The sequence below is a fragment of the Mobula birostris genome, chromosome 16, assembly GCF_030028105.1.
Source record: "Mobula birostris isolate sMobBir1 chromosome 16, sMobBir1.hap1, whole genome shotgun sequence".
In the NCBI taxonomy this organism is placed as follows: domain Eukaryota; kingdom Metazoa; phylum Chordata; class Chondrichthyes; order Myliobatiformes; family Myliobatidae; genus Mobula; species Mobula birostris.
Genome location: NC_092385.1, coordinates 18,779,466 through 18,804,583, shown reverse-complemented (window position 1 = coordinate 18,804,583; position 25,118 = coordinate 18,779,466). Strand labels below are relative to the sequence as shown.

The 25,118-nt window shown below is 42.7% G+C and overlaps 1 protein-coding gene across 4 annotated transcripts in view; it reads right to left on the bottom strand.

Moving 5' to 3' along the window:
- The window catches only part of fbln2 (fibulin 2), a 254,081-nt gene that overhangs the window by 103,545 nt on the left and 125,418 nt on the right, over window positions 1-25,118 (bottom strand). For all 4 annotated transcript variants that reach the window (XM_072280371.1, XM_072280369.1, XM_072280372.1 and 1 more), the window contains 3 exons: window positions 23,052-23,160; window positions 11,262-11,391; window positions 7,130-7,328 (listed from right to left, as the gene is read on the bottom strand). In XM_072280371.1, the coding sequence (XP_072136472.1) occupies window positions 7,130-7,328; window positions 11,262-11,391; window positions 23,052-23,160 (438 nt within the window). The remainder of the gene's footprint in view (window positions 1-7,129; window positions 7,329-11,261; window positions 11,392-23,051; window positions 23,161-25,118) is intronic.

Sequence of the window (25,118 nt, the reverse complement as noted above, 5' to 3'; positions counted from 1 at the left end):
AGAGTTTTCCAAGTCTTCACCCACTGCCCCACCAGTCTACACATCCAACATATCATTCCTCACAGCTTCCGCCACCAAGCACAACTTCCACTCCCCTCCCCTTTTCCAGGGATTACTCTTTAGATTATGAGAACGCTCAGTCCTCTTTTATTGTCATTTAGAAATGCATACATGCATTAAGAAATGATACAATGTTTCTCCGGAGTGATATCACAGAAAACAGGACAGACCAAAGACTAACACTGACAGAACCACATAATTATAACATATAGTTACAGCAGTGCAAAGCAATACCATGATTTGATGAAGAACAGACCATGGGTACAGTAAAAAAAAAGTCTCAAAGTCCCGAATCAATCGACTCCCAAGTCCCCGATAGCAGGCGGCAAAAGGGAGAAACTCCCTGCCATAAACCTCCAGGCACCGTCAACTTGCCAATGCCTTGGAAGTAGCCGACCACAGCCGACACTGAGTCTATCTGTCTGAAAACTTCAAGCTTCCAACCAGCCTCTCCGATACAGCCACCCAAGCGCCATCCTCTGCCGAGCGCCTTCGACCTCGCCTCGGCCGCTGAAACACGCAAAGCCGAGGATTTTGAGGCCTTCAGCTCCAGAGTTCTGGTTACCACACAGTAGCAGCGGCAGCGAAGCGGGCATTTCGGACGTTTTCCAGATGTTCCTCCGTGCTCTCACGTCCATCCCAATCAAATCAGAATTGTGCACGGTCCCGTATTGACAGATTACAGATATCATCACCGAAGAGGCCGCATGCGCTGCTGTCGCACCGCCAACTTCTCCCCCCTCCTGGTATGTGTCTCATCCTTCCCTTCTTCCTCAGGCCCTCGCACCTGTAACCATGCAAAGCCCCTACATTTATTCCCTTGCCACTGTCCACAGTCCTAAGCAGCCCTTCCAGGTGAGGCGGCAAAACACGTGTATCCCAGAGAGTTATTTAGGCTCCTGTTGCAGTCTCTGCTACATCAGTGACAATGGACACAGATCGGAGAAGCACTTGTTAAGAACCTTTATTCTATCGCCGTGCTAGCTGAGATCTCTCAGTGGTTAGCCATTTCCCATTCGCATGCCATCATATCTGTCCATCTCCTCCTCCACCGCTAGGTTGGGGTAGAGCTACGATGGCACTAGACAGCAATTTCTTCAAGTTCTTTTGCCTTATCAAGGTGGATGGGGTTCTGTCGAAGGCCCTGACCCAAAGCTACACTCGAACTTTGGTACTCTATGGTGATGGGACCTGCTTCCAGGGCTCTCTGACTGGCCGTTTTTAGATATCTCAAGGATGCAGCCTAGAAGACGAGCATGCCTTCTTGTTTCCAAAGCTTTGCGGCCATGGGGACGAGCTGATTCTATGACAGCGCCGCTGACTGAAGCATCACCGGAGAAAACAGAATATTACGAACAGCGGATCAGCTGCTGGAGGCTCTGTACTGGGTGAAATGCTCTCTCACTCTTTTTTTCTCTCTCATTGGTAGGGGAGAGATTGTTGCCAATTCTTGAGTCAGAGAACTAAGGGAACAAACTGTAAAGCACCAGACTTTAACACCATAGATCAGTGAATGTTCTTGTTTTGTCTTGTTAGTCTCCCCGTGTTGTGTGACACCTGCCTCTTTATTAGGGTGAGGGAGAGAACCTGTGGTATGTCAACTTGTCGGGTGAATGATTAGATTTTGTTGTACTGCAGATCATGGTCTCTCTCTCGGGGGCCTTGCTATTGTTTGCTTGGTGGGTGGGAGTGCTGATGCTTTTTGTTGAAATAAGTGAAGGGGAGGTGAGGGTCGTTGCCCTGCTCCTGGGGAGGGGGAGTAGGGGGTCTTTGGGGTTCTAATGCTTTATAGTCACTCACTCTTTGGGGCACTCTTCTGCTTTCATGGAGGCCTGTGAAGAACAAGAATCTCGGGTTGTATATTGTATACATTCTGATATTAAATGGAACTATTGAACAGAAGTTAGAGGAATAGCACTCCATATTCCACCTGGGAAGTTGCCAACCAAGTGGCAAGAATACTGAATTCTCAAGACTTCTGGTAACTGTTCACCTTCTGTCCCTTTCACCCTGATTTTTCTTTACTGTCTCTCCTCCTTATCCTCTTACCCATTCCTCACCCTCTTACATTTCATTCTTCCCATTGCCTACAAAACCCCTCAACTAGCCACCCTCCCCACCTCACTCCCTTTAAACCAAGGGTTCCTGACCTTTTTGTTTATGCCATGGACCAATACCATTGGAGCCCAGGGTGAATTGAATTGATTTTATTGCTTACATCCTTCATATATAGGAGTAAAATTCTTTACGTTATGTCTCCGTCTAAATGTGCAATGTGCAATTTATAGTAGTTTGTAATAAATATTATGTACAACAGGACAGTCAATAAAACATAGAAAAACAATTTTATCGGCATGAATTAATCAGTCTGATGGCCTGGTGGAAGAAGCTGTCCTGGAGCCTGTTGGTCCTGCCTTTTATGCTGCGGTACTGTTTCCCAGATGGTAGCAGCTGGATCAGTTTGTGGTTGGGGTGACTCAGGTCCCCAATGATCCTTCAGGCCCTTTTTATACACGTCTCTGTCCTGATTTGCAGGAAGTTCACATCTACAGATGCGCTGAGCAGTCCGCACCACTCTCCTGTATTAGGCAGTGATGCAGCCAGTCAGGATGCTCTCAGTTGTGCCCCTGTAGAAAGTCCTTAGGGTTTGGGGACTCATGCCAAACTTCTTCAACTGTCTGAGGTGAAAGAGGTGCTGTTGTGCTTTTTTTTTCACCAAACAGCCGGTATGTACAGAACATCTGAGATCCTCAGTGATGTGTATGCCGAGGAACTTAAAGCTATTCACCCTCTCAACCCCAGAGCCATTGCTGTCAATGGGAGTTACCCTGTCTCCATTCCTCCTGTAGTCCACAACCAGCTCCTTTGTTTTGCGACATTGGGAGCCCCAGCTTTAAACCATCCTGTCCGACCAGATTCCATTGACTTCAGTCCTTTGTCACTTTCACTTATCGCCTCCCAGATTGTGACATCATTTCTTCACTCTTCCTTCCCTCATCTGTCTCACTTACCTACCACCTACCAACTCATACTCCACTCCTTCTCTCCATCTACTGAATATAAACAAGCTATCTCCCCTCTTTCTTTCCAGTCAAGATGAAGGGTCTCAACCTGTAACACTGACTGTGCATTTCCCTGCAAAAGATGTGGCCTAACCTGTTGAGTTCGTCCAGTTCTTTTTGTGTTTTGGTCCAGTTTCCAACATCTGTTTTCTCTTGTGTCTCCTTCAAGAGTGCCTTATTGCATTTCTATTTGTGAGCACTCTGATTTGAGGAAACAATCAACACAATTTCTGCCCAAACTGCACTCAGTTTCCAAGTTGCAAATTCCACATCCCAAATAGTACAGCTGGCTGTGATCTTTATGTAAGATCTCAATTTAAGAAAAAATGTAAACATGAATATAAGATTACTCGTTTTTCCCTTCCCTCAATCACTTACTTTTTCTAAATTGTAAATATTCTATTTTTCCATTTCTGGTTTGATATTTTAGCCATTTGAATATTTCACTATGGGCTACTCACTTTTATTTTGCAGAATGCATTCCTGGCATGTCCTGGATTTGTCGCCATGAAAATGATGTAGAACCAGATGTTTGGAACTAACTGAAGTAATGCATTTTTAAACTCAAAGTCCTTTGTGTTTAAGATTTATCCACTTTTAACCTCATCTACTTGCAGGTACACCAGTAACACATCAGAGATCTACAAGAAAAGTTAGCGATACAACATAGCTCTATATCTCCTGATTATTAACATAATTGACTCTTCAGGTTTTCCTCATTAATGGTACCTGCACTAATTTGTTTGGTATTTTCCTCAAGATACCCTAGAACCTTACTTTATGAGAGCTCCACTTATTTCAGTAACACACAGAAGATACGCAAGAAAAAGAGCACAACTAAAACGACATTGGGCCTCTTTATTTGTGTGTGAATGTGCAGAACACATTGGCGACTCTGCAAAGGTAACAAACTGATTTTTAGAAAGGTGTACAAAAGATCCAAATTAATTGAGATACAGCGCAGAATAGGCCCTCAAGATGTCCCCGGAGTTAACCCTAGCCTGACCATGGGACAATTTATAATGACCAATTAACCTACCGACCGATGCGTCTTTGGACTGTGGGAGGAAAGCAGAGCACCCGGAGGAAACCCACACGGTCACGGGGAGAACGTACAAACTCCTTACAGGCAGCAGCAGGAATTGAACCCGGGTCACCTGCACTATGAAGCGTTGGGCTAACCACTACGCTACCGCGTCGCCCTGTTTCTAAACCTCCCTGAGGTGGCTCCAAGCTCTTGCCTGAGGAATCAGAATTTAAACTTAGAAGTGCCACCACCACTCTTGGGCACTGAACAATGAGAGCAGCAGCTAATGGTGTTGCTCCTTCACAGCTCAAACTACATGGGTTCAGCCTCAAGAGCTGTCTGTGTGGATACAGCACATTCGCCCTGTGACTGTGTGGGTTTCATGTGCTCTGCTACACACCCTCATCTTGTAGACATCGAATCAGTAGGTTAGTTTTTGTTACTGTAGATTATGCCCAGTGTGAGTGAAGTTAAAAGAGAATAGTGGGGAGTTAATGGACATATGAGAAAGAATAGCTTACAGAGAAGTAAGTGGGTGAACAGGGGAGATGGGAATAATCATCTTGATAAGCCAGTGCCCTCTTTCTATGTCACAAGAGACATGAGAATAGTTTGCAAACTATCTGATTTAGGTAAACTGGAGAAGTAAAATAACCAGATAACTGCTTTGAAGGTATGACTTAAGCCTTATTCAAACACAAATATTTTTTAACTGCTTACAAAGACAAATATTTAATTATAGTATTATTGGTTAATGATATATTTGCTGGTATTCATTTATTTCTGGCTCCAAGACCACAAATATAGCGACAATGAATCATAACATTTCAACAGCCTTTCATTTTGCCAAACAGCTGCAGAAAATTGTTTTTTAAAAAAAAGATATCTTTGCTCCATCATGGGCACCAGCCTCCAGAGTATCCAAGATATCTTCAAGGAGCGGTGCCTCAAAACAGACCCCCACCTCCCAGGGCATGCCCTCTTCTCATTGTTACCATTGGGAACAGGAAAGAGGTACAGAAGCCTGCAGGTATATACTCAGCGGTACAAGAACAGCCTCTTCCTGTAATTCATAATGTATGGCATCGTTGCCACAAAGTTAACAAATTTCACTGCTTATGCTGGTGATTTAAATCTGTTTCTGAAATGCAACAAATAGACTATTGTAATATATTACTTACCAGCATCAGAATAGAAATTACTGTCGCCCAATGAAGGCCGTTACTGCTCCTTCCCACCACTGTGGGATACAAAATCAAATCTCTTTCAGTGGTAATCACTCTGTGAACTGCTTTCCATCACTACAATGACAGTCTGGAGAGAATGCAGGATTCTGCAGAGTGACACCATTACTATGGCTTAAATTATTGAGTGAATCAACCAAGTGAAGTGAAGGAGCTGACTTCTGTATCAAACACAGGAAGTAGAGTGATCAGGCAGGCAGCCTACTGACTTTCATGAGTCACTGTAGCCAGTTTCAAGGGAAGGACATGGAATTATAATGTGCAAACTCCACTGCTCAATCACACTATTTAGAATCAGCGTACTGAAAGGGCTTTAAGAGTGAAAGAAACAAATGGAATTGCAGTAGCTCCTCCACAGAGCATTAATATATCCAAAGGATTGGATGCCTTATGGCAATTTAACTACGGTGAAGGAGATCACTCAGCCCATTGAACCTATGCCAGTTGTTATTAGAGCAATACTACTTGACACACGTTTCTGCCTTATTCCCAGAACTATGCAAATAATGCTCTTTTAAATGCCTCTCCAATTTCCCTTTAATGGCACTGCCCACTTCAGCGCGCGCAGCTGTTCGGAATAAATATCGATTATGTGTAACTAGGGGCCATGCACAATCCGGATTTGATGGAGACAACCATGAGAAGCGCAGAGGAACATCTGGAGTAACTTCTGAAATGCCTGCTTCACTGCCGCTGGAACCGTGCAATCGAGAATCTCTGGAGACGAAGGCCCCAAATCCTCGGCTTTGCATATCACTTGTTGCCAGGGCCGGGGTCAAAGCGCTCGGCAGAGATAGTGCTCGGTGTCGGAGAGGTGGGTCGGAGGTTCGGAATTTTTCGGACAGATGGAGTCGGACTGTGTTTGGATGCTTCCAGGATGCTGCACCAGCAAGTTGGTGGCGCTGGAGGTTTACCGTCTGAGGGAGATGATGGGACTTTCAAGAGACTTTGAGACTTTTACTGTGCCATGGTCTGTTCTTATCAAATTACGGTATTGCTTTGCACTGCTGTAACTATATGTTATAATTATGTGGTTTTTGTTAGTTTTTAAAGTCGGTTTGTCATGTGTTTTCATGATATCAATCTGGAAAAACATTTTATCATTTCTTAATGCATGCATTACTAAATGACAATAAAAGGGGACTGCGTGTCCTCATAATCATATTGTTCTCACATTTCAGTTGTCCCTGTTGTCCCAATTTTTAAATCAATTTTGTTGCCTTATGGGCCATCCAGTAATGGGTCCAGTAATAGTTTTCTTCTAATTACCCTCTTTAAACCTTGACATCCCATCAAATCTCCCCTCAAACTCTTTGCTGCAAGTTGAACAATCCCACCTTGTATTGTCTAACCATAGATAGGAAATCCTTCATCATTTGAACTGTTCTTGTCAAACTCTTCTGCACCATTATTAGGCAACTGAAAGCCCAGGACATGAGAGCTTGTGATTTATCCATTTTACCCTGGATGTTGAAGTTTAATTATTATGGCAGGACATTTCAACAGCTACCCACTTGTTTTGGATAGGAGCCCAATTAAAGGCTTGACTCAAGTCAGCAAATGAGGGTACGATGCCCTCAATCACCGGTTCTGATTTTCTTCAGGCAGGAAATATGCAGTGGCAGTCAAAAACCTTCATGAAAGTGTTTTTGGGCTAATGACTTTTTTCTATTGTGGCAAATAGCATAGCATTTAATTTTTTTTATGATAACTGTAATTGTAAAATGATTCTGTACCTCGTTCAGGAATGGAGGTCGTCTCAGGCAATGGTTTTGGCTTGGGCCACTGTCTCACAGGAAGATGACCAAGATCTTCAGCTCCCTCGCAACAGCTTAAAAATGCCTGACTACAGGGGTAGCCCAGACTTGGCTTTGCTTTGCACCCTTTGTGCTGGCTCCAAAATATAATTCCTAAGGTACAGCAGTCACAGCATTTCTGGAAGGAGAACCAGATTAGAATAGATAAAAACAAGTCATTACAATATTAAACAAATAGTGAAATAGAACATCTCTTCAGTATTCCTATCCAGATTAAGAAGTTTAAATCTCCGGATTACATTATTAATCCTGTTTAGGATCCTGATTACACTCTACAAGGTGAAACGGCAAATCATACATGTGCAACCAAGCCATCAGCCTCCTTAGACTTCAGGAACTTCACCTAGTCTTCCTTCTAAGAAGTACATACGTAATTGTGTCCTTTAATGATGGGTTCACACCAGTTCCTTGGCCTAAATGTAGTGGATGAGTTTGCCTGAATGGACAGTTTTCTTGTCAGTACCATCCACTGATTCTTCTCATTTGGTACACCTAGAAGGGCAGTGGTTCATAGATAACTCAACATCATAAGTTTTATTAAAATATTAACTATAGCTTGTATTTACACAGTTGTCATTAACATCCCAAGGTACTTAAAATAAAATTTGATATTTAGTCACTACAGAATATATTCACCAACCAAATGATGGCACAAGGAGGTAGGTTTTGAGAAGCCCCTTAATGGAGAATATAGAAGTGGAGTGGGAATTCCAGAACTCGGGTCATGCCAACATGAGGACTGATTGCGTTTCAAGCTTGGGGAGGCAGACTTGCTGGAGTGGATATCTCAGAAGGTTGTGGCAAAGTAGATTTCAGAAATTAGAGAAGAGGAGATTTGAAAACAGAATTGAATTCTAAAACAGAAACATTATTGATGCAGCAGATAATTTCGGTTCAAGTTCAAATTATTGTCATTTGGCTGTGTATACAACCAAATGAAGGAACTTTCTTCCGGACCACAGTGCACCCACACAACATACAGTATACCTCACACAGCACATAAACAAAAATATTATACTGTAAGTTAAAATATAATTCAAAATGCATATAGTAAAGTGTAACACTTGTAAACAGTGAACAACTCGCTGACCTAGTGACAGAACCTCAGTAATGGCAGGGTGTTCTTTAGTCTCAGGGACTGAGGGAAGAAGCTGTTACATATTCTGGCAGTCTTAATTCTGATACTTCTGTGTCTTAATCCTGACATTAGTGGGTCAAAAGATTGTGAGGTGGGTGGTAAGGATCATCTACAATGTTTTGGGCCTTTCGTCTGCAATTGTCCCAAGACCCCTATGACCCTCTCGGCAGTTTTTGCTGTCCTCTGTAAATGTCTTGTGTTCCAATGCCTTGCAACTTCCATACCGCACAATGGTGCACTCTCTATGGTGCTCCTGTAGAAAGTTGTTAGAAAGAGGGCGGGGAGCCTTGCATACCTCAATTTCCTCAGAAAGAGTAGACTCTCCTGTGCCTTCTTGATGAGGAGGTGTTGTGGGTCCAGGTTAGATCGTCCATTATCTGCATACCAAGGAACTTTGTGCTCTTCACTCTCTCCACGGCTGAGCCATTGAATTTAGATTAATCAACACATGGGTGATGAATAATTGGGATTTGTTTAAGTTAGGACATTGGAAGTGGATTATGTTTTTATTTTGTAGATACAAGAGAATGCAAACGATGGAGGTTTTTATTTATTTTAGGGATCTGAGTGACACTGACAAGACTATTCTCATTGCCCTTGAGATGTGGTGGTTGACTGTCTTTTTGAAGCACTGCACTCTAGCCAGTGCAGGTACTCTGAGTATTATTAGGTTGTTGTGACCGTAAAAGGACCCTCAACATATTTTCAAGTCAGGACTGTGTGCTGAGGCATCGTATGACTGTGGTGAATGAAGACGAGAAGAAATGCAAATATCGTTGGGACAAACATGAACTAGGTCTCATGGATCAGCTTAGGGAAAACGTAACTGGAGAAAAAAAAAAAAAAACTTGATAAAGATTTGAGAATTTCCCGGGCAATTATACCACCAAGAAGCCACTTCACAGGTGTTGAAGGTACTATTGCCACCAATGTTTTACAATTGACCACGTCCTCCATTTCACCTTGAGTTGCTAGTCTGAGGTATTGTCATGAAGCCATCTGACCAAATATTCCCAGATGAGACAAGATAGAATACCACTTAAACTTGATCCCAACTCCTTCAAGGTGGGTGACTATCCTAACATTCCTGAATTTAAACAAAATGAGATGCAGCATCTTGGTTGTGTGCCAGTTGGCTGAGGAAGGAAAAATTTTACGCTTTAACTTTAAAAAATGAGACATATCTCAGAAAACTACTATTAACTTTTGTTTAGAACAAATTGCAGATGGCTTCTAAAGTCTTCTTAACAGGGATCTATTCGTTAGGATTTGTTTTGTCAACATCCTAATTATAATTTAACTGGAACAAATTTTATTATATAAAACATCATATTAAAAAGACCAGATACAATAAACTACATAAGTTCATACAAAGCAATTCTAAGTGCTTTTTTTTTAAAGCAAACTGTCTGACTTAACTCAGGAGTAAGGTGAGCGATCAGCCTTTTAGCCAACTTTTTTTTAGTCGTAGCTTTAGTTAATAGAGCACACATTTTTCTTGTGTTTCAGGGTGAGAGGTTCGATCATTATGGATTTCAGTTACACTCTATCATCAGAATGCAGGTGGTCAAAGGAAATGTACTTCACTTCATTCCCTGGGCTAGGAGCAGACCCCAGAGATAATAGAGCAGTACTATGATCCAACACCCAGAAAAACTTGCTGGAAATATCGACAATTCATTTCCTTCCATAAATGTTACCTGACGGGCTGAGCTCCTCCAGCATCTTGAGTGTATTGCCTCTTCAAATAACCAGATATATTGACCAGGCAATAGTGTAATGAATTACATAATTGTATTTTTTAATGAAGGACATTAGTGCGAACTCTAGAGTAAGGATTTTTTATAGCTTTGATCTGGTGAGCTTTTCAGAGAGGCGTGAAGACGAAGAGGGTATCCAGCCCCTCACATGTGTGCCATCATTCAATTATTGCAACACCAACCTTTTACAAATAAGAAGAAACCATTTGGCTGCTGAGTCCATGTTGGCTCCTTGGGGCAATCCCATTGGACCCATTTCCCCTCTTCTTATTTCCCTGTACTCATGCCCATCAACTCCCTTTTCAATTTATCTTTGCCATTGAACTTCATAATGGGGTAATTTAAAACAGTCAAATGACCTACCAGCAAGCACATTGGATGTGGGAGGAAAGTACTTAGAAAAAACCCACACAGTCCCATTAAAAAACTGCATAGATAGCACTCAGTGTCAGGACTGAATTCAGGACTCCGGTGCTGTAGGGAAGTAGCATTAACTCCTGCACCACCACGCTGCCCCATTAATTTGTGATTGATCTGTGTCTTAGCCCCATCTAACCACTTTGGTGTATGAGTCCATAGAACCATAGCCTGATCCGATAATTTACAGTGATTTTTTTTTTCAATTACCATATCCTCAGCAAATCACTGGGAGAAAGAATTCCAGATTTTCACTACACTTTGCATGAAATTATTTCTGGCATTATCCAAAATGGGCGAGCTCTACTTTTAAGGCAAAATCCTCTGTTATGATAAGAGGCAGCCCAGCTTTCTCCTTATACACTAATAAAGCAGTGAAGCCACTTCTTACAGGGTGTGTCTCCCAAACAGTCATCCAAGTCTTTAGACAATAGATTATACACAACACTGCATAATGTAGCATTCGGTTGAATGTCATTATTTTTATGAAAGGGATCAATCGAAGTCTTAAGTTTTTTCTGTAAGGGGCATGGAACGTATTCAACAACAGTCTGCCAAATACAGCATGAACTCTTTAGTAGCACTTCATTATATTTTGTTGACTTTGAACCGGGTGGTTATAAATGGGACATTTTAACTTTTACATCAAACTGTTATATTTCAGAGTATTTGGGCATTGTCATGTTGCAGTCAGTCTTCACACAACGACAATAAATAGTTTCTGTATAGTACTTGCCTTGTATATGTCAGCTCCACAGACATCATTTGGGTTTGCATAGCAGTCCTCACCTTCTTTTGCAAAGTTCATACCCACTATGCAGCTTTGTTCCTCCAGGTACGAGATGCAGCACTGCTTCTGAGCAATTCTGTTACAAAATGCATGCATTTTAAAGTCTGGGCAGTGTCTTAATTACATTATGATGCAAATAAAAGTTAACAAAACTATCATACCAATCAAGTTATCACATAAATATTCATGAGCTTTGAAATTTCAAAAGAACGATTTTGAATTTTAAATAGATCGTAGGCAAGATATACTAACACTGGCCTCATAGCAGCAACAAGAAGAGGACTGTTCAAAAGTTGTAACCAGTAAAACTGTTCCATTTCAACTCGTGTGTTTTCAGCTAAAACTGTCCCATTAGGACTTCACCACATTGAACAGACCCACAGCAATCAGCAGCAGAGGCCACATTTAGTATTCCTGAAATAATGAACACAACTGAAACAATGGACTGACATTTTACTAAACATCTACAGATGTATTGCTTTGGGCAGAAAGTTATTAGTTACATATAGTATGATTTGTTGAGATATGCTGTCTCTTTTCAACTGACAGTTACAATCACAATACTTGCAATTCAAAATTTGTTAAAAAATTATCACTGATTGATTTACTGTTATAGTTGAAATGCACTACGTAACAACATCTTTTGCCAAGCAAATATGGCACACATATCTATGATTCTTTACTTAACAATTACATAGTTTGCTATATCCTGTAAAGGGATGAATGACCAGCAGAGAATTCACTCAAATTATTCAATTAGGATTGCTGGACTTTTGGTTGAACCAATTTATTAATGTAGTATTAGACTTGCAGTAACTTTTTATATCCAAACACATGTTGTATTTTCCAAAAGAATTAAGTTGTCATCAAGGCAAAATAAAGAAACTAAAATACAAAACACTACTTATAATTTGACATGGGCAGAAGATACTGGAAATGCACCCAAGATGAAAATTTCACTTTAATTCTCCTTCCCCCTTCATTCTGATTTCTGAACTTGAACTGTTATAACCAAGTCAATGTAAATATAAGGAACAGCATTATATCTTATGACATTAATTGCATGTTTCCCTCTCCACAGAAGCTACCTGACCTGCTTGGCATTTTATACAATTTTTTTTTATTTCAGCTTTTGAGCATTTGCAATGTTATACATATACCTCAGAGTTCCAGTATTATTTTCTCTTAGTTGCCTTCTATTTAAAACTCTGCAGGTTAATCAATGACAATTAATAAGCCTTTACCACCTTTCCTCTAAACCTCTATTAGAGATAAGATTAGAGCTTTTAAAAGTGCATGTGCTCTTGTTTGAGCATTTCATACCACACCTAAACAGGCTCTTCACCCACTGTGTCTACAGCCTCCATGACGCACCCATGTGTACACTCAACTCACCCACCAGGTGCATTTTACAGTGCTAAATTAACCTGCTAACCTGTACATGTTTAGGAAGTGAGGGGAAATGAGTCCAGAGAGAACATGAATCACTGGAGAAGTGAGGCAGCAGCTCTCCTCTCTGAACCACTCTGATCTCTCTGCTTAATAACGCAGGTGAGTAAAGTTGCAGAGGTATAAAGCACGGTACTTTGTACATAGTCTTGTGTTGATGGTGTCATTACCAACACAACTGAAACAATGAAAAGGTATTGTTGTTGGACTGAGGTGTGCCAAAAACCATGTGATCCACTTTACCAATTCTTGGGATTCCCATTGTGAAAACAATGGAGAACATGCTGAAAATTGTCTGGTTGGTACTGGTTTGTAGGGGTTTTGGCTCAGTCTACAACTCGGCAGGAGTTATAAGTGGATACTAAATATTTTGTTTGCTGAGAACAATATCGGGCAAATACAGAATTCAAGAACCCAGCAAAGAAAAACAAGTTACCTTTTATACAAAAGTCAGTCCAAGGTTTCATTTGTTATTACTGTTTCAAAAACACTGCAGTGCGTTGGTCATTCAATTATGCAAAAGTGAATGTTAAAGTGAAAAGGATGTGAAAGCAATTCCACAGACTCTTATCATTTCCCTTCTCAGAGCAGTATTGTTTTCTCCACTGGGGAAATTGATTCCAAATTTGAAAGCCATTTGTAATATTGTACTTTGTGTTTTTCCTACAGCTTGTTCTCAGGATGTACAAGATGTACTTATGGCATTACTTGATAAAGGAACGGGCTTGTATGTGGCACACTTCGCTACCACAGAGTCGAAGTGTTGTCTGGGACTTTTAATTCAGTTTAAGCCATGCATAATGCAGAGTATAGAAATCTGTTTCTGAACGTAAACCCAATGATGAAATTGTCTGTGTAGTATTATTGATAATTTTCCAGAACACATGTATCAAAATGCTGTTCAGAAACAAACAACACAAACGTGAACTTTCAAAATATTTCACTATTAGAAACCTGATTGAATTTCCAAACCTGCCATCTCCTCCCTCTGGTGCCCCTCCTCCGTACCTTTGCCCATGGTCCACTCTCCTATCAGATTCTTTCTTCTTCAGCCTTTACCTCTTCCACCTATCACCTCCCAACTTCCCGCTTTATTCCCTTGCCCCACCAATGTACTTCACTCCTCACTTGGCTTCACCTATCACCCTCCAGTTTGTACTCCTTTCCCCTCCCCCCCACCTTCTTATTCTGGTTTCTGCCACTTTCTTTCCAGTCCTGATGAAAGGTCTCAGCCCGAAACTTCGACTCTGTATTTCACTCCATAGACGCTGCCTGACCTGCTGAGTTCCTCCAGCATTTTGTGTGTGTTGCACCAGATAGAGCTTTCCTTTTATTTCACAGAAAGACATCACCAACCCTTGGTTAGCGAGATCTTTCTCCTTCACATATATGGAGAAATAATCTAAAGAACAGTTAAGGATTCTCCCAAGGTGACCGAACATCTAACTCAATGACAGTATTTAAGGATGGCCCTCCAAATTCTGTCCTATTGTTTAGAGATACTTTACTATACAGATTTATGTTTCAGGTTGGAAACCCCAGTGACGTGTCCAATCAAAGAGGAATCTCATAGAAGCCAGCCAGTTCTCAGCAAAGGACAATTGATTTCCTTCCCAAATATGGTACATCAGTGAAAGAGTTGTTTATCTGAGGGAGCTGTTTTTATTTATTCTCCGACTGCCATGATGATATTTCAAGTCACATTTTCTAGATTACCAGACCCTATCAGTGGATTAGCAAACCTTGTAACATAAACCACCATTAGTGCCAAACAACAAAATTTATAAGGTATCTCGCCATTATACTATCACCGTAGAAATCTCCATTCCTTCAAGTGACTTCAATTAAAGGCATTTAATCATTTAAATAATCATTGATTGCTATTTTCTCAAAGCAATAGAATGGATCTGTTGCAGATGTCTTAACTGTTCAGCAGTCAAAAATGTAAGAAAATTAGGTAAAGGCATTTATCCCATTTAGTCAACTCCTTCCACAATCTATGCACGAATACCTGTTAAGAAAAAGGAACAGGGGTTGACCATGCTCTTTGACCACAGCTGATCTGGTCTCTCAACTAATCTACTCTCCTATCCAATCTCCATTTCTCTTGATTCCCCTGTTCCTCAAAAATCAATTTGAAGCTTGAGCATAGCTGATGGTTCAGCCCTCTGGAGTAAAATATTCCAAAGAGCCACAGTGCTCTGAGGGATGAAGTTCCTCCTCATTTACGTCTTGAGGCATACCCCTTATCCTGAGAGTGTGTTCCTTGTTCAAGACTTTCTCACCAGGAGAAATATCTTAATGACAGGATAGAAATCATCAAGTCCCTCACATTTTTACATTTCACTGAAATGGTCTCATAAGTGTTTTAAATTTCAGGATTTCTCAGCCCAATCTGTTTATTTTTCCTTATGTGGTAATATCAATGGTGAACACCCATGTCTCCTGAAGAACCTTCACTGTGCTCAAAAGGTGTTGGAGCAATTTTATCCACAACCACTTTTTCCGAGTTTTTCGATCAGTTCACATATAAAATTTGCAGCATGAAAAACCACTTAGAAATTTCTTGCACCAGTCATTAAATTATCTTATAGCAGGAAATACACAAAAATTTTACTTATCTTCAGGAAGTACAATTTCCTGAAAGCTACCCTTGCTTATTGCGTTGCGAGGTAACTCTACATTTCAAATGTTAATTGGAATTTATTTCATTATTCTTTTCTTCTCAAGTGAACTCTCCTTTGAATACTTAATCACATCGTTTTTTTTCCAAAAATACTTTATTCAGAAATATTACAAAATAAAAATAATTACATACAAGAAAAGAAAACCATTCGTTGACTGTGAGTCCTTATTCAATACAGTTATTAACAATAAAAATTTTGCATTGACTCTCTGTTCATTTACAAATGGAAGATGTTTACAGTAAATCATGCGTTTACTCTCAACCCTTGGTCAAGAGTTAAGACTTATTAACAATCAAAATTTTCAACAATAAAGGCAGGCAATGGCTCTAATACTTTCCCAAATTAACAATTCCACCCACTCCTTGGGCACCATGTTGATTATCTGTCCACACCGCTGATGAGGGTGGTCTCCTCCCCGCCCAACCTCTCCCCCTCCTACGGGTGATGAACGTTAAACTGTGGTCCTTCCCCACCGGGCCTTCGCGGTGGCCGCACCAAGTTTGAGTGCATCCCTCAGCACGTACTCCTGCAGACAAGAGTGTGCCAGTCGGCAGCATTCAATCACGGACATCTCCATCAGCTGGCAGACCATCAAGTTTCGGGCCGACCAAAGAGCGTCTTTCACCAAATTGATGATCTGCCAGCAACACCGGATGTTGGTCTCCGTGTGCGTCCCCGGGAACAGCCCGTAGATCACAGAGTCCTCGGTAACGCAGCTGCTGGGCATGAATCTTAGTACTGTCCCTTCCATTCTCTTCCACACCTTCTTTGCGAACCCACAGTGTGCAAAGAGGTGAGCCACCGACTCCACCCCATTACAGTCCTCCCTTGGGCAATGGGGTGTGGAGGAACCGTTCCGGGCGTACAGGAGGGATCTGACTGGGAGGGCCCCTCTCACCGCCAGCCAGGCTAGGTCTTGGTGCCTGTTGGTGAGATCTGGTGATGAGGCATTTTTCCAGATGAACTGGACAGTCTGCTCAGGGAACCACCCCACTGTGTCCATCTCGTCCTTCTCCTGCAGTGCCTGCAGGAAATCACATTGTTAACATGAGAAAGGCCACCTGCATTCAGTGTAGCCATTGACTGAGGACTCCATCGGGGAGCTGTATTTAATGTGACCTATGATATAAAAGTTAGGGTATTTTAAAATTCTAGTTGCTGTACAAATTTCAAAATGCAGACCAGTATATTATTCCTTGAGAATTTATGCATTAAAAATAATTTGCATGAAATTTTTGTTCCAAAGTTATGCCTATTTCTAGATCAATTAAAAGTCATGAAGTTTGAATGCTATTGGCAGTCTAACTTCAGGTTATCTTCCAACCCATTAATCTGTTTTAATTATTTCACTGCATCAAGTGTTCTACAGTTCTTATTGTGATGCCTTGTCAAGGAATTTAATAAATCACTGATTGCTAGATAATTCAGATTCATTATACCACAGGAAATAAATCTTTTAATATCAGATGAATTTTTTTAACTGACCAACTGAGACCCTATTGATTTCAGAAAATAAAATACCTATCCTATGATACAGCAGAGCCTAATGTTGACGCTGGGAGTTGACAAAGATAACAGAGCCAAGTAAAGAATGGCGGTTTTGGAAAACATTCCAACAAGGTCCATTAACCAAATGAGTTTGTAAAATAAATGTTCTCAAGTGAGGACAATGCAATAAAGCCATATTTATTGCTACCAGCAGGCTCCCTAAAGTTGTTGAAGAGGCCAAACTAAATATTACAACACATGGCCAAGGATTTTCCAAATTACAATTCAGTCTTGTATCTCAATTATTTGGATTTGCTAGATCTGAGACTGTAGAGCCTTGCTCTTTTGTAAAGTAGCAGCTTACCCACCACGATACTTGGCTACATATTGCAAGACATTTGCTCTAAACTTGCATTAATTCATTGCTCACATTGCCTGCCAAATCATTCTATAGCCTGCTTTTGTTGGTATTTGCTTGCAGGTAGCCAGGTGTGACCATCTTAGTAGGGTATGGCTTTTGGTACCAGCCAACATTCAAAATACTCTAAGCTCGATACCAATTGAGGAATGGGCATCTTCTCATGTCTTTGAAGCAGTATACAGTCATGTTGATGGACCTCAATGCCACACAAATCTTCTGTCTGCGTCAGTGAAGATATCATAGTTTTCTTCTTCGGTTGTCCGATGATGATGTCCGCTCCTTTAACAGTGAGATCTTTGATGACTATACAGTCCTATCCTGGACCCACAAGCTCTATTGCAGGTGGGACATGTATATATGGTAATGGTGGCAACCATGGTTGCATTTCTCCTGGCTCTCTTCTGCTGTCTTCTGGTTGTTCTTTCCATCTCCAGAAAATGAACCCCGTCCCTACACAGCTGTAGCCAAGTGGTACGGTCAGCAGCAACATCCTCCAGGTGCTCGGGTCTGATCTTGCACTTCCTTAAAGCATTCTTCATCTGATCCTCATAGCTCTTCTTTATCCTCCAGCTGAGCGTCGACCATGATGTAGCTGGCCGTATGACACTCTGCAGGGTAGCCGACATGGGGGCATCCTCATCACGTGCCCCAGCCACTGCAGCTGACGCTGGGTGATCATGGCCTCAATACTCCTGCAGTTGGTCTTTACAAGTATTTCAGTGTGAAGCACCCACTCACACCAGGTAATTCCCAGGATGTGCTGGAGGCAGCTTATGTGGAAACGCTCCAAGGACTTGATGTGACGGCTGTAGGTTACCCAAGCTTCATAGCTATAAAGGAGGGTGGTGACACAGACTGCTTGGTATACGGCGACCTTTGTGGAGAGACGAAGGCTCCTGTTCTGAAAGACTCTACGCCAAAGTCTCCCAAAGGCAGCTGATGCCTGTTTAATGCGGCTCTGGATGTCGTTGTCGCTGCTGCTATCCTCAGAGAGAATGCTCCCCAGATATTTGAAAGATGGCACTACTGACAGCTTTTCATCACCAACAGTGAAGGCAGGTAGAGTGGGTGGGACACTGGTACTCCATTGGCAAACCACTTCTGTCTTGGTGGTATTGACAGTCAGCCCCATCCTGCTGTACGCTCTCACCGCCACAACAAGGACAGTCTGAAGATCCTCCAGAGTATGGGCCACAAGAGCACAGTCGTCTGCATACTGCACCTCCAGGACCCGCTCTCTACGGAGTTTGGTGGTTGCGCGGAGCCTCCTGATGTCAAAGAGGTTGCCATTTAATCTGACGTCCACTGACATACCGCTGCTGTCTTCAATCTCATTGTGGAGAAGCTTGGTAACACACAAGAGGAAGATGTTAAAGAGCACTGACGCTAGCACACACCCCTGCCTCACCCCTGTGCGTACAGGGAAGGGCTCGGACTCTTGTCCTCCAATGGTCACCCGAGCAGTCATCCCATCGTGGAACTGGCGGAGGATGTTAACAAATTTATTGGGACAGCCAAACCTGAGGAGGACATCCCATAAGAACTCCCTTTGCACAGTATTCTCTAAGGCTGTGAGGCTGTGTAGTGGTTCCACCATTCAATGATGTGGAAGGGGACAAATAGATTGGTGAAAACAAGATGAAAAAGAAATCTTTTCCAATAGTTATCTTACTGCCCAGACTTCTTCATTTACCCCGTATTCCACACCTTGCTTTCCTCAGAGCTTTGTCCATGTATAACATAGAAAAAAGTGTTGAAAAGTACACTTTCCTTTCCTTTCATATGGTCACAATTAAGAATTCACACTACTGTAAACTTTTAGCTTCTGATAGGGGGGACAACAAAGACCTCAGACATGCCTGAAAAGCTGGCCGATTTTTTAGGTGTCCACACTGGACATCCCTAGCCCTATTCCCTTCATCCTTTCCATGCCTGCCCATCTTTTCCAAAGTGAAACCAACTTGCTTTCCAAGTTATGATTTAAGGAACTTGGCATGAATGTTAATTCTATTTCTCTTTCTATTGATGATGCGTAACCTGCCGAGTTATCCAGCAGGCGGCACAGCACGGCAGCAGCGGCTTTTCGGATCTGGTGTTACTTTAATTTTTTTTTAGTTTAATTTTAAGGTAGAATTTTTGATTAGGGCACATGGATAACAGAGCGACTACCTACCATCGCCAGGTAATGCTACAATATAGAGATCGCCCAAAGGCAAACCTTCATGAAGATCTGCTGGTTAAATTACGCGACTTCGACTTGCTGAAGGGATCGGGCCTGCAGTCCTCGGAGCCGCTTGATGCTGGTGGCCGGAGGTGGGGACGTCGTAAGCAGTGTGCGAGGAAGCGGAAGCGAGGCAAGCGGGCAGGAGTCTGTGCCAGGCAAAAAGCAAACCCTAGCCAGCTGGCTCTCCCGTCCATTCTGCTCTCCAATGTCCGCTCCCTGGAAAATAAATTGGACTACATCCAACTGCAACGAAATACGGCGGGAGTACGGAGTCTGCTGTGCGTACGTTTTCACGGAAGCGTGGCTCACTGATGGAATCCCGGATGCCGCCATTCAGCTGGACGGGCTTGTCTTGTTTCAAGCAGACAGAGATGCAGCTCTTTCCGGTAAGACTCACAGCGGTGGCTTGTGTGTTTGCATCAATACGGATTGGTGCAAGAACTCTGTGCTGGTTTCCAGATACTGGTCATCGCTAGTGGAGTTTGTGACTGTTAGATGCAGACCATTTTATTTGCCACAGGAATTCACCACTGTCCTTATAGTCGGTGTGTACATTCCCCCAGCGCTAATGCTAAGGAGACGCTCTGTGAACTGTATGGGGCTATTAGCGAACTGCAGAACGCACACCCTGATGGACTGTTTATTGTCGCCGGAGATTTTAACCCCGTGAACCTTAAGTCAGCGCTTCCCAGATTCCATCAGAACGTGGACTCTGCAACGAGAGGGGACCTTGTTGGACCTTGTTTACACAAACATTCCCGACGAGTACCGGACTGAGCCCCGCCCCCACCTCGGTTACTCAGACCACATCTCTGTTATGCTAATCCCAGCATACAGACTGCTCGTCAGGCGCTCCAGACCAGTTCAGAAGCAGGTGAAAACCTGGCCAGCAGGATCCATCTCTGCTCTTCAAGACTGCTTTGAGCACACTGACTGGTACATGTTCAGGGAGGCTGCAACCGATGGCGACTCTACCAACTTAGAGGAGTACACAGCATCAGTGACTAGCTACATCAGCAAGTGCACCGATGACATCACTGTGGCCGAGACCATCACTACACGCGCTAACCAGAAGCCATGGATGACCGCAGAGGTGCGTGCGCAGCTGAGGACCCGTGACTCCGCCTTCAGAGCAGGCGACAAGGCAGCCCTAACAACAGCGAGGGCCAAACTGTCCCGGGCCATCAGAGAGGCAAAGTGTGCACACAACCAGCGAATCCACAGCCACTTCCAGGACAGCGGCGACATGTGGCGCATGTGGAAGGGCATTCAGGACATCACCAACTACAAGACAACACCATCTGCCTGTGCTGGTGATGCCTCCCTCCCAGATACATTGAATAACTTCTACGCTCGTTTTGAGGCGGAAAATGACGTGGCGGCGAGGAAGACCACCTCTCCTCCAAATGACCAGGTGCTGTGTCTTACCATGGCTGATGTGAGGAGAACCCTGTGCAGGGTCAACCCACGGAAGGCTGCTGGACCAGACAATATTCCTGGCAGAGTATTTGGAGGATGTGCAGACCAGCTAGCAGAGATTCTCACTGACATCTTCAACATCTCCCTGAGCAGCGTCGTCGTTCCTACATGCTTCAAGGCCGCCACCATCGTCCCCGTGCCGAAGAAGTCTTCAGTGTCCTACCTCAACGACTACCGTCCCGTTGCACTCACATCCATCATCATGAAGTGTTTCGAGAGGCTTGTCATGAGGCACATAAAGACCCTGCTGCCCCCCTCACTGGACCCCCTGCAGTTCGCGAACCGTCCCAACCGTTCAACAGACGACACCATTGCCATCACCTTCCACCTGGACAAAAAAGACACGTACGTTCGAATGCTGTTCATAGACTTCCGTTCAGCATTCAACACAATCATTCCTCAGAAACTGATCGGAAAGCTGAGCCTACTGGGCCTGAACACCTGCCTCTGCAATTGGATCCTAGACTTCCTGACTAGGAGACCTCAGACAGCCCGGATTGGAAGCAACATCTCCAAAACCATCATACTGAGCATGGTGGCCCCCCCAGGGCTGTGTGCTCAGTCCGCTGCTGTTCACTCTGCTGACCCACGACTGTGCTGCAACACACAGCTCGAACCACATCATCAAGTTCGCCGATGACACAAATCGGTGGGTCTCATGAGCAAGAACTATGAGTCAGCATACAGAGAGGAGGTGCAGCGACTAATGGACTGGGGCAGAGCCAACAACCTGCCTTTGAATGTGAACAAAACAAAAGAGATGGTTGTTAACTTCAGGAGGACAGGGAACGACCACTCTCTGCTGAACATCGACAACTCCTCCGTAGAGATCGTTGAGAGCACCAAATTTCTTGGTGTTCACCTGGTGGAGAATCTCACCTGGTCCCTCAACACCAGCTCCATAGCAAAGAAAGCCCAGCAGCTTCTCTACTTTCTGCGAAGGCAGAGAAAAGTCCATCTCCCACCCCTGCCATCCTCACCACATTCTACAGAGGTTGTATTGAGAGCATCCTGAGCAGCTGCATCACTGCCTGGTTCGGAAATTGCACCATCTCAGATCGCAAGACCCTGCAGCGGATAGTGAGGTCAGCTGAGCAGATCATCGGAGTCTCTCTTCCCGCCATTACAGACATTTACACCACACGCTGCATCCGTAAAGCAAACAGCATGATGAAGGACCCCACACACCCCTCACATAAACTCTTCTCCCTCCTGTCATCTGGCAAAAGGCACCAAAGCATTCGGGCTCTCACGACCAGACTATGTAACAGTTTCTTCCCCCAAGCCATCAGACTCCTCAATACCCAGAGCCTGGACTGACACCAATATACTGCCCTCTACTGTGCATATCGTCTTGTTTATTATTGATTGTAATGCCTGCACTGTTTTGTGCATTTTATGCAGTCCTGGGTAGGTCTGTAGTCTAGTGTAGTTTTTGTGTTGTTTTACGTAGTTCAGTGTAGTTTTTGTATTGTTCATGTAGCACCATGGTCCTGAAAAACGTTGTCTCATTTTTACTGTGTACTGTACCAGCAGTTATGGTCGAAATGACAATAAAAAGTGACTTGACTTGAGTATTTCAAGCACTTTTTTTCTGTGCTTTAAGTACTCCAGCATTTGCAGTGTTTTAGTTTTCAATAGAATAGTCAGTTTTTACTTGAGTGCTATCTTAAATAGTTCTCCTTATCTCGCAAGCCAGGCATTGGTGACTGATAAATGCCATCCTATGACTTTCTCTGGAATCGTGTAGGTGACATTCTGATGACTTAAATTTAATCAATCAGGATTGTTTGTAAATGCAAACCCCATAAAAGAATGCACATACATACTGCTACATTTATGAATAAATAATAACATTTATGAGTGGATAGTTCCATGTAGGTAATACTTTTATGCTGTTGAAATATTCTTCCTCTCTCATATCCTTCAAAGAAAGCAGAGTGAGGCATTCATTTAATATAATTTGTGCAGTGCAGGAACACACTTACCTGCAGGGGAGAGTGTGAAGACCCTTCACAGAAATATCAAAGCACTGGCCATTATCTGCAGCCCATTCTTGTCCAGCATTGCAGCAGTTTTCAATCACATCTGCTGAAGCTAAAGGGAGAAGTGGATTTTTGATTCATCTTTTTAAATCACATACTTTTCTATCAATTACAAAGCAATAGATTTCATTATTACATTGTTTTAAATTGCTTTTTAGGTCATGCTGTTCTTTGGTTGAGATGCTATATCCAGGGACTTGCTGACTTACCAAGGCAAATTAGCTGGTTGAGTGGTGTCACAGCAACAACCTTGCACACAACATGATTAAGACCAATGAATTGATTGTGGACCTCAGGGAAGGAAAGTCAAGGGAACACATGCAAATCTTCATCAAGAGATCAGCAGTGGAATGTGTGAGCAGTGTCAAGTTCCTGGGTGTCAACATCTGCAAGGATCCATCCTGGTCCCAACATATTGATGCAATTATGAAGAAGGCATGACTTCTAGCGTATGTCATTAGGAGTTTGAGGATTCGTCAAAAATTCTAGCAAATTTCTACAGATGAAGAGCATTCTAACTGGTTGCATTGTTGTTTAGTATGAAGGGGCCACTGCACAGGATCGGGGATAAAAAACGCAGAGCGTTGCATACTCACCCAGCTCCATCATGGGCACCAACCTCTCCATCATCAAGGACATCTTCAAAATGCAATGCCTCACAAAAGGCAGCAGTCAGGATTAAGGAACCCCACCACCCTTGACATGCCCTCTTCTGGATACTAGCATCAGAGGGTAGGTACAGGAGCCCGAAAACAATGTTTTAGGAACAGCTTTTTTCCCTCTGCATCGAGATTTCTGAACAGACAATGAACATACCGACACCGCCTCACTGCTTTTGCTCTCTTTTTGCACGATTTACTTAACGTTTAATCTACATTTCTTATTATCATTTCTAGTATATTTTATGCATTGCATTGTACTGCTGCCATATAAAAAGCACAAATTTCATGACATATATCAGTGATAAGAAACCTCGTTCTGATTCTGAATGTCGTAGGTGTGTCACGAGAGTGTGAATTAACTTATCTCTAATTTCCTTTTGCTCCTTTTCCTGTGAGAAAGCACCCTGGCTTCTACTTCCTGACTCTCCACTTGGACAACAAAGACTTTATTAAAGTACTATTGAAAAATCTTTTTCGTGTAGTTTCAATATTGGCAAAGTAGAGGTACTGAAAAATTTGCTCCAAGGAAGAGAAGTTTCCAATGATACTAATACAATGCTTTCAATTGAATAAAATGTTCCCAGATACCTAGAAAAATGCAGTAGTTTGGCAGTACACAAGACCTTATGTTCGACCATGGGAGGTCACAGCCGGTGGGGGGGAGCCTGTAAAAAAAGTGACTCAGTGTTGTTGATATTACTGTTCCTTAGAACATAGCTGCTTGATGGCAGAGTTTCAGTTTTCAGTATTTAACCCTATCCACTCCCATCCATTCTTGCCTCAGAATGGAGGGACCGCTGAGAGAAGATGAGGAATTGAAATGAAGCCTCAATGTTCAGTAAAACCAGCATCCTAACGTGACAGCATTTGGAGCCTAGAGGAACAATTGCACATCAATACAGCTGGAGCCAAATAACTTCCAACTTGTATCTAAATACAGTTACTTTTAACATTTTATTTGCTTACTAGTCTGAATATTATTACAGCCATTCCTGTTCTGCCTTGTAGATAATTTTGTTAATTTATTTGGGCCCAGACTTATAACCTGTTTTTGCCAAGTTTGTTTCTGTTTTTAAAAAAGCACATAGAAAAGATAATTATTTAATAACCCTCGATGTTCCGCACAATCCATTAAAAACATCATTATATCCTGTTCAGGAGAGAAACATGAAGGCAACATAATTGGAACAGATCTAATACCCACTCTACATATGCCCAAGGGAAACAGGGTGGTTTCTCTGGACTTGTTATGAATCCACCTCCTGAAACCGGTTGTCAGAAGACGAACTTTTAGAAGCAACGTTTCTTCCTCACTCAGCTAAAGCAAAGCATTTCTCCATCTGCAGCC